The following is a 9,943-nucleotide window of genomic DNA, read 5'->3' as shown; positions in this document are numbered from 1 at the left end:
TGGTATCCACACAATTAATACCAGTTCATGGAAACACTCATGAAAGCATGTTTATCCGTGGTCATGAACTGGAACTGAAGGATTAAGTATGCAGCTTGGGGGTCCTTCTGGACCTAGCACATACCTAGCCTCAGTTACATCTACACTGGGATTATTGCAAAGCTCTCTGTGTGGGGCTGCCCTTAAAGATTGCTCAGCAATTGGTTCAAAATACAGTTACTCAGGATGTTGGTAGGAGCAAGGTGATCTGCTCATATAACACCTATGCTCCACCAGTTACTAGCTTGCTTCCATGTTCAGTTTAAAATGTTGGATTTTTTTTTACTTTTAAAGTTTTGAACAGTTTGGGACCTAGCTATCAGACTCATTTGGTGATTATCAGATATAGGGCCTTTTCTGCAGCAGCACCTAGATTGATCATGAGAAACCTGTGGCTCTTCATTCAATTCACCATGTCCTTTTTCTGAAGCAATCTGAGACAGGTCTCTTTTCTATCACCAGATCGTTTGCATTCCAGTGCACAGAGAAGAAAATGAGAAGAAAAGGGTAGATAGAATGAGAAAGACAGGGGGAGAGAGAACATGGTTTTGGCCTTGCCCACCTCTGGTATGCATGTACGCAAACACACACCCCTCCTGCCCACGGGCTACACATAAGCAAGAAAGATCTTAGGGCTGTGGTGGACAGCTCAATGAAAATGTCAACTCAGTGTGTGGCAGCTGTAAAAAAAAAGCAAACTCCATGTTAGACATAATTAGAAAAGGATTTGAAAATAAAACTACCAATATCATGCTGTCCCTATAAAAATCTATGGTGCGACCACACTTGGAACATAGGCAGTGAGCCTATGTACACCAGTCTGTAGTTCTGGTCACCACACCTAAAAAAAGATATTGTAAAGCTGGAAAATGTGCAGAAAAGGGCAACTAAAATGATCAAGGGGTGGAGTATCTCCCCTATGAGAGAAGGTTACAACAGCTGGGATTGTTTAGCTTGGAAAAAAAGGAGGGTAAGGGGAGACATGATAGAGGTGTACAAAATTATGCATGGTGTGGAGAATGTGGTTAGGGAGACATTTTTCTCCCTCTCTCAAAATACTAGAACCTGGGGTCATCCCATGAAGCTGATTGGTGGGAGATTCAGGTCAGATAAAAGGAAGTACTTCTTCACACAGCGCATAGTTAAACTATGGAATTTGTTACCACAGGATGAAGTGATGGCCACCAATTTGGATGGGTTTAAAAGGGATTAGACAAATTCTTGGAGGAGAAGGCTATCAATGGCTACTAGTCTTGATGGCTATGTGCTACCTCCAGTGCCAGAGGCAGTGAGCCTATGTACACCAGTTGCTGGGGAACATGGGCAGGAGGGTGCTGTTGCACTTGTGTTCTGCTTCTGGGTTCACAGTCGACAGCTGGTTGGCCACTGTGTGAACAGAATGCTGGACTAGATGGACCCTTGGTCTGATCCAGCAGGGCTCTTCTTATGTTCTTAAATGTGGCCCTTGGGCTGAAAAAGGTTCCACACTCCTTATTATGGTATTCTCTCCCTGTGGAAGTCCATCAAGCCCCATCTCTTTCCAATTTTAAGAACTCTTTGAAAATGTTTTTGTTCAGGAAGACTTGTTATGATTACCTTTTAACCTGAATGTGCTGGCATGATTTTAAGAACATTTTTAGCTGTGTTTTTCATTGTTCATGTTATGTTATTGAAATTTTTAATATTTTTATTTTTTGTAAGCTGCTTTGTAAGGAGTTATCCTAAAAGGTAGGGAATAAAAAAATAAAATCTATACTGGACTATGGTGTCCTGAATACCAGTATCAACAGAATTCAATAAGACCTTTTGTGTTTTGATTAGAGCGCCCCAGTGAACTATCATCTTTGTTTCTAGTGCTGAGAATATTGTGTTATTTTCCTCCATACATATAAATAGTTCTAATTCAGAGCTGGAAGAAATCATTCTGATAGGCAACTTCTACCACTCAATTTTGAGTCATTTGCAATTTTTCTAGCCATAGTTTTGATATCAAATAGATGGCTTTGGCTATTGGCTTGTATGATAAATATTGTATTGGGGCACAATCCTATGCATGTTTAGACAGAAAAAAGTCATACAATCCCCAGCATTCCCCAGCCAGGAATAAGATCCAATCCTATTGGATCGCCCTGGGTACTCATAAGCCTCCAACTCGGAGGTTTACATGTATCCAATGCAGAGCAGGAGGCTCAGTGCGCCTCCCAGTCTGTATTTTAGCTAGATGAGTAATTTCATCCCTCTAGCAGAGGTTTCAGAGAGGTGGAGGGAATGAGGCTGGGGACGACTCGGGATAGCTCGTATCCCCACACCCCCAGTCCCTCCCCACCCCTGGGGACGCCCCCTTTCACCCCCTACGTGCTCGCCTTTGCAAGTTTGTAGCAACAGCCGGTTCTCTCCACGCTGGCTGCAAGGGAGGAGGTGGGGAGCATGGTTTCCTGGCTCCGAGCTTGGAGCCAGGAAACAAAAATATCCTGTCTCCCCCAGATGCTGTCTAGGAAGCATAGGATTGCTCTCTTAATCTATTAAATAGATCCTGCCTTTCAGTACAATTTGTGGCTTAAGATTGGTTAGAAAAAAATAAAAGATTGTGTCTGTTGCTCTAGGCTAAACTTAGTGCTGCATAGAAACACTGGCTTTATATGAAAGCACAATTTACTTGGCATCTGCATACTATATAGTCAAATCTCTATTTCCACCATTCTTGGCTGGAAATTAACTAATCTGGTAAAAGGTTTCAAAACATTGCAGCAAATTTGTGCCCTGGGTAACAAGTATCCAGTAGAAATTGTAGGACCCTTTTGTCAAGCAACTAGGAGCTTGCTCTCAAAAGGTGGCTGTTCACATGAAGTGTCAATGTGAGTCAAAATGTGTTCAACTGGTGTATAGCAAGCAATGATGGCAAATGAAGCAATATATTTAACTGCACTTGTGTGGTGTTTTTATGAAGGCTTTATTACACCTTACATCAACTCAATGTAATTGATTTCTCTTTTGTTAGTATTCTCTATATGGCAGGCCGAATAATATTCTAACGCTATCCAGATGGAATCAGAAGCTAAAGAAGGAGATGAAGAGAGCCTGCAAACAGCTTTCAAAAAGCTGAGAGTGGATCCAGCTGGGTAGGTGGCAGTGGTCATATTTACTCTTCTTATGTACTTGGTGCTTCTAACATCACATTGCTTCCTTTCTATTAGCTTAGAACTGGCTGTGAAGAAAGGCATCAGCTGGTTATTAAAGCCTTCTTCACTGTGAATATATGGACAGTATGGGTCTGATACCTTTATTAGTGGTTTGTACTTGCATCTGTATGTGTATGCCTTACCTTAATTTATCATTCCTCTTATTAGTAAAGTAGGTGCTTTTGGCACCCTGCTCATCTGCATGTGTGGCCCGGGGAGGGGGCAGGATTGGGTAAACAAGGATATTCAAAATATGCAGGAAAATTCTGTTTTGGTTTGTTTTAAACCTAGGTCCCCTCCCTAAAAAAAACAACTGGTGGGGCAAAAAGTTATGTATGTACTGCTGTTATGCTGCCTACTAAGATGGGGAGCAGGCGAAATTGTTCCTGGAGAATGCCTCCCTCCAAGCCCAACTCCCCATCTCCCATCCTTTTAAACTTTAAGGACAAATTTGTGAAGACAAGTGCCTCTTTGCAGTTTAAAGGACTAGTGATGGGAAATCGGTCTCAGACAATGTATGTCTCAGGTGTTTGTTATCCCAGCCCAATTCCTTCCCAGAAGGAGACCCACTAAAGTCCCTCTGCTCAAGCAGGGTACTTCCCAGATGGAACGGGATGTGCAGTCCTCATAGTTGGTTCCATGGAGCTAGGAGCCTCAGTCCAATTAAGGGGATCCATGTATAAAAGCAGCCTTCCATGCACATATCACTTGCTGGATCAGGAATAAAGATAAATTGAATGCATATCCAAATGCTCATTCAAATTCATATGCACATCCCATTGAAAGCAATGCAGGTTGGATACACTACATTCACATTCAGACATGCATTTGCATTCAGTTTAGCCCTGGTTCCTCATCCAACAAGTGATACACATGCCAAAGGCTTCTTCCACATGTGGTCTTTCATAGCAACACCAAATTCATAACCTCTTCACTGTCTATTAAAACAGCTCTTGCACAATTGCCTAACATCCAAGAGATTTTATTAAGAACATTTCTACACTACCTTTTGGCCCAAGAATCCTGAAGGAACTTTGTTTCCCATCACTTACCTACAAACTCCTTGAGCATCTGTTCTATGCTTACTGAGTTCCCCCATGTTCTTTATCATTTTGTCCCTTCTCAAAATTTATTTTCACCCATTCCACTTCACTGAAACTCCATTTGCTTGATGATTGAGCTTATGGAATCCCCCATGTTCAAACCCTGTCTGATTCCCCACTTTGCAGAAATGATATAAGAGGTTTTCAGCAGATCTAACACCCTTATCATAAACTTGTTGCAATTGATTTCAGGCACTTATGCTTACGTAATGTGTTTAGGATTTGGATGCAATCCAGCTTCAGTAATCTGTGGGTTGTGGCATCAGTTGTTAGTGCAGTTTACTGATAATTAGAGCCTTTGTATTCTATGTCAATATGAAAATCATGAAGAGAGACTAATATTTCTGTTAATATTCCTTCTTGCTGGCTATTTGAATGAATGGTCTATAATAATGTATGATCTTTAGAGCTTGTACACTTTGTCAATAGAAAATTGTAATTGAAAACTAGAGGAGTGTCTTTGGACAGATTTCAGATATTCTTTTGGACCCATGTAAATTCACCTTATATCCATGCAGCAATATGGCTTATTAATAACCATGACTTTCTTGTGATGTCAGTAACCACAAAGGGGAGAAGTGTACCTATACACAACAAACTTTGTCTACCCATGGCAGTTTCTTTGGCTTTTCAGTCCCAAAATTCTGACACCAGAACACTTGTCACCTGAACAGCTATTTCACGACAGAGCTTTTACTTCAAACCATTACATAATGGCAGTATGACGAGACTACATCATGCATCTCATCCATTTGTTTATAAATGAGCAATAGAATTGGTGGGCAGGGGGAATCGTTTCAGTGGAAATCTGCTTGTGGAGACTTTGTTTCAGAGTAGTCCTTTTAATATGTCTTATGCCTCTTAAATCAGATCTTCTACATCTGTGACTGAAGGAACAGGACTGAGAGCTCCAGTCAGAGCAGCTGTTGATGGAGGAAGGCATCAGACTATCTGTTCAAGAGAGACTTGGCATGGGTAAGACACATCACTAGTAACTGTATGTTCAAGACTTTCTTTTAGAGTTAAATTCTTATTTTATGTTCCAATGTTTGGCTATTATGGATACCTGGCAAGCAGAGTAAAGCTTACTGTATCGTGTTCTTCTTGCTGCTGCCTTTCTGTAATGTCTTATCTGATGATGAGTTTAGTTAATAAATGACTGGAAAAACACTCTGTGGCTTGTGTTACTTGCATTTCAGTCTGATAATTGTAATTGTTTCCTTTGGTTAGGTTACAGTTGTATCACATAAAATCCTCTTCTGGACATTGACCTTTTTCAGAAAAAAACCCAGCAGAAACCATGAGGTGCAGCAGTTTCATCCACAGAACTGGAGCAAATCATTTTAGGGCAGGCAACACTATCCGATTTTGGAATGCATTTTATTCCAGAATCAATTTCTGCTAACATTTGCTGCTCTCTGTTACAGGTGTACAAGGAAACCCTTGAGAGGGGCAACAAGGCCACAGCGTCGCAGGCGTTCCAAATCTCCAGTCCTGCATCCCCCCAAGTTTACATACTGCAGCATGAAAGCATCTTCAAGTAATCAACTGAAACACAAAAGCCAGATCGAAGCTTCAAAGAACAAAATTGGTCCAGACCCTGGTGTTACAGAAGAGCCATACTTGGGAGGGAAGAGGTGCCCCCTTTTTGATAGCAGCAGCTGCAGGAGAGCCAGAGCAGAACACCAGAGCACTTTCACAAGTGAGCAGTCTTCAGAGAATTTGGGAAAGAGTTGCCCTGCTTTTTCTTTGACCTTTGAAACCCGCCTGGATCCTAGCCAACCTTCAGATTTCCAGTCACTCTCCAAGCTGAGTTATGGGAAGCAATGCTCTTGTGTGGACAAAGAATGCCGGTGCAAACCATGGCAAGCGATAGAAGCATACTCCTTTTCTGGTTTGCGGAGCGTCCTGTCAGAATGTGAAAAGGCAGTCCTGGAAGTGCGTTCACAGTCTTTGCCCAACCGATCGCCTTCTGGTATGGGTTCATCAGGCTCTGCCCGGTCTTGTTCTGAGCAAGCTCGAGTCTTCGTGGATGATGTGACTATTGAAGATCTTTCAGGGTACATGGAGTATTACTTATATATTCCCAAGAAAATGTCCCACATGGCAGAGATGATGTACACTTGACATGAGAATCATGGGTTGGAAATTCAGTGGTGGTAGTGAAATATTCCCTCAGTGCCATAGTTGGAAATGTATCCATTGTCATTGCTGCGTGTTTGATCAAATGTTTATTTGCGCCATACAGTGTAGTTTTTTAAATAAAGTAAAAAGACACTACCCCTCTGTCTTAAAGATGCATTACATTACCTTCAGTGTTTCAAGAATGTACCTGGGTAATGTTTTCTCCTTGAGCCATTCTAACGTTTTCACTAAATCAGTCTCTTAAAGTAGCTGCCTTTTAAAATCTTTCTCTCTCTAAACTGGAACTTTCTTAAAGCTCAACCAATTCTGTTGATTTGAAATGACATTTGCTGGGTTGGGTTATGTTTTAGCCAACCCACTTCAAAGGAGTGTGATGCAGCAATACTTCCTTGCATCTCTTTTTGCAAGTGGAGCATGCGTCTATCCATCTTGAAAAGGGAAGCTTAAAAAATCGAATGACTAAGTAGGGAAATGCAAAACCACTCTCAGCAATTTTGCTGGTGTGATACTCTTTGAGCTTTCCTTTTGGTTAACATTCAGTGACAAGTATAGGCATAGGCTTTTTCCTGAACAGTTCCACAGTCTGTTGCCTGTTCCTGATTAGCACTCCACTCCTACGTTTTCTTGCAGAAAGGTTTTGTACCTTACGGGGTATAAACCTTCATTTGACTGGTTTGGAAGGATGTCTTGTACTGTTCCTCCTTCCAGCCATTAGTCCACTCTGCCTTCCTTATCAGAGTCTTTTATACTCCTTTAAAATAATTGTTATAATGGATTTGTGAGAGACTAAAAGGAACGTATGTACTTGCAGTGTAAAAAACCTCTTTGAGTAAGCAGTGTTCTAATAGTGATCCATATAGATGGATGCTTCCAAAATGTCCAGTACCTCATAGCAAGGCCAATTGCACATGCCCCCTAAATTTAGCTTGCTTTATCAGTGGGCTCTTGTAAGCAATTTGCAACCTGAGAGGTCTGCCTCCCTTTTCACTCCTATCAGCACCTTCAAAGGGAACAAGGTTAACACTGTTAATTTACAAATTAGGAATTCAGTAAATGCATTGCACACTCTTACAAATTAGGCCAAAGGGAGAGCCGTACTTATAATCCAGGTCTCTTGATCCTTCTTTTTTTTTTTTAGTGGAGGCATAATGCTTTTTTAAATTAACATTTGTGTGCTTGCTATGAATTTTGCTGTTTGTTTCTGAACTAGTACAATGTTGCCTGTGAGTAATGAAAGCAGCCAGGTGTCCCACAAACCACTGGGATGATCTAGGTAGAAAGAACATCCACAACTAGCTGAGTACTTTCATGTATAGGAGCAAGCACATACCCCCACAGAAGAGAATCATGTTCTGTCTAGAACTGGAGTGCACCACCTTTTTGGCCTTGAGGGTTGCATGTGATGCTGACTCAAGTTGGGGGCAACATGCATGTGCAATACTTTGGGTACAAGCCCCCAGAAACTGGCATGCATGCCCCAGATGGGAGCTGCTCAAGAGCATGGCAGTTCATTTCTACAGAACTTGTACAGGAGAATTTCACAGTGGATTGCTGACTTGCAGCCGAATGTGTGGATTGGCTACATTCCAAAGCGCTGTGATGATGGTGATATGAAAGTTTAACCTGTACCGGATAATTTACATGTGCACATTATCACATCATGCTGCAGTCATTATGTGACGCATCAGTGCACCATCCCCTAGATGTCACTCTTGATTTGTCCTTGCACCTAAAAGGTGTGTGAGGACTGCCTTAAATCTTTGTAAAGGGTTTAATTAACTCTGATTTTTATTAGCTTATTTTCATCTATATTTAAGCATCTCCTACACTGTACAGCCCCTTCATGGATCACTGCCTTGTTGTGGCGAAGGGGCTTGTGTAATTCAGTGAAGCCATAAGCTATGCCGTGCAGGGCCACCCAAGACGGACAGGTCATGGCAGAGAGTTCTGACAAAATGTGGTCCACTGGAGAAGGAAATGGCAACCCACTCCAGTATTCTTGCCAAGAAAACCCCATGGAACGTATCACAAGGCTAAAAGATATGACGCCAGAAGATGAGCCCCTCAGGTCGGAAGGTGTCCAATATGCTACTGGGGAAGAGCAGAGGGTATTTCCAAGTAGCGCCAGAAAGAGTGAAGCGGCTGGGCCAAAGCCGAAAGGACACTGAGCTGTGGATGTGTCTGGTGGTGAAAAGAAAATCCGATGCTGTAAAGAACAATATTGTTTAGGAACCTGGAATGTCAGATCAATGAATCAAGGTAAGCTGGAGGTGGTCAAACATGAGATGGCAAGATTGAACATCGACATCTTGGGAATCAGCGAACTAAAATGGACAGGCATGGGCGAATTTAATTCAGGTGACCATCATATCTACTATTGTGGGCAAGAATCCCTTAGAAGAAATGGAGTAGCACTCATAGTCAACAAAAGGGTGGGAAAAGCAGTACTGGGGTACAATCTTAAAAATGATAGAATGATCTCAGTACGAATCCAAGGCAAACCATTCAACATCACAGTAATTCAAGTCTATGCCCCAACCACTGATGCCGAAGAAGCTGAGGTTGATCGGTTCTATGAAGACCTACAACACCTTCTAGAACTAACATGCTGATCATAGCAAACACTCTTTTCCAACAGCACAAGAGGCGACTCTACACATGGACATCACCAGATGGTCAATATTGAAATCAGATTGATTATGTCCTTTGCAGCCAAAGATGGAGAAGCTCCATACAGTCAGTAAAAACAAGACCTGGAGCTGACTGTGGCTCAGATCATGAGCTGCTTCTTGCAAAATTTCGGCTTAAATTGAAGAACGTCGGGAAAACCACTAAACCGTTCAGGTATGACCTAAATCATATCCCTTATGAATATACAGTGGAGGTGAGGAATAGATTTCAGGGATTAGACCTGATAGAGTGCCTGAGGAACTATGGACGGAGGTCCGTAACATTGTTCAGGAGGCAGCAACTCAATCCATCCCAAAGAAAAAGAAATGCAAGAAAGCCGAGTGGCTGTCTGATGAGGCTTTACAAGTAGCTCACGAAAGAAGGGAAGCGAAAAGCAAGGGAGAAAGGGGAAGATATAGCCAACTGAATGCAGAGTTCCAGAGAATAGCAAGGAGAGACAAGAAGGCCTTCTTAAATGAACAATGCAAAGAAATCGAGGAAAACAGAATGGGAAAGACTAGAGATCTCTTCAAGAAAATTGGAGATCTCAAGGGAACATTTTGTGCAAAGACGGGCATGATAAAGGACAAAGTAGGCAGGGGCATGATAAAGGACAAAGAAGGCAGGGACCTAACAGAAGCAGATGAGATTAAGAAGAGGTGGCAAGAATACACAGAAGAACTATACAGGAAAGATCTGAATGTCCCTGATAGCCATGATAGTGCGGTCACTGAACTTGAGCCGGACATCCTCGAGAGTGAAGTCAAGTGGGCCTTAGGAAGCATTAGTAACAACAAAGCTAGCGGA

General features: G+C 42.1%; 1 protein-coding gene across 5 annotated transcripts in view; it reads left to right on the top strand.

Moving 5' to 3' along the window:
* LOC146348798 (oxidative stress-responsive serine-rich protein 1-like) overlaps positions 1-6,601 on the top strand; it is a 34,338-nt gene extending 27,737 nt beyond the window's left edge. For 3 of the 5 annotated variants that reach the window (XM_084854021.1, XM_084854017.1, XM_084854020.1), the window contains 3 exons: positions 3,038-3,158; positions 5,192-5,296; positions 5,749-6,601. In XM_084854021.1, coding sequence (XP_084710147.1) covers positions 3,082-3,158; positions 5,192-5,296; positions 5,749-6,448 — 882 coding nt within the window. In that variant the 5' untranslated portion in view covers positions 3,038-3,081 and the 3' untranslated portion in view covers positions 6,449-6,601. Of the gene's footprint in view, positions 1-501; positions 607-3,037; positions 3,159-5,191; positions 5,297-5,748 lie in introns of all 5 variants that reach the window. The other 2 variants (XM_084854018.1, XM_084854019.1) reach the window with 1 other exon arrangement.
* Positions 6,602-9,943: the final 3,342 nt, after the last annotated feature.

Source organism: Heloderma suspectum, chromosome 4, assembly GCF_057233095.1.
Source record: "Heloderma suspectum isolate Gila_16-S chromosome 4, 16-S_ref, whole genome shotgun sequence".
Taxonomy (NCBI): Eukaryota; Metazoa; Chordata; class Lepidosauria; order Squamata; family Helodermatidae; genus Heloderma; species Heloderma suspectum.
Note: the sequence above shows the minus strand (reverse complement) of the source record. Positions and strands in the feature narration are given on the sequence as shown.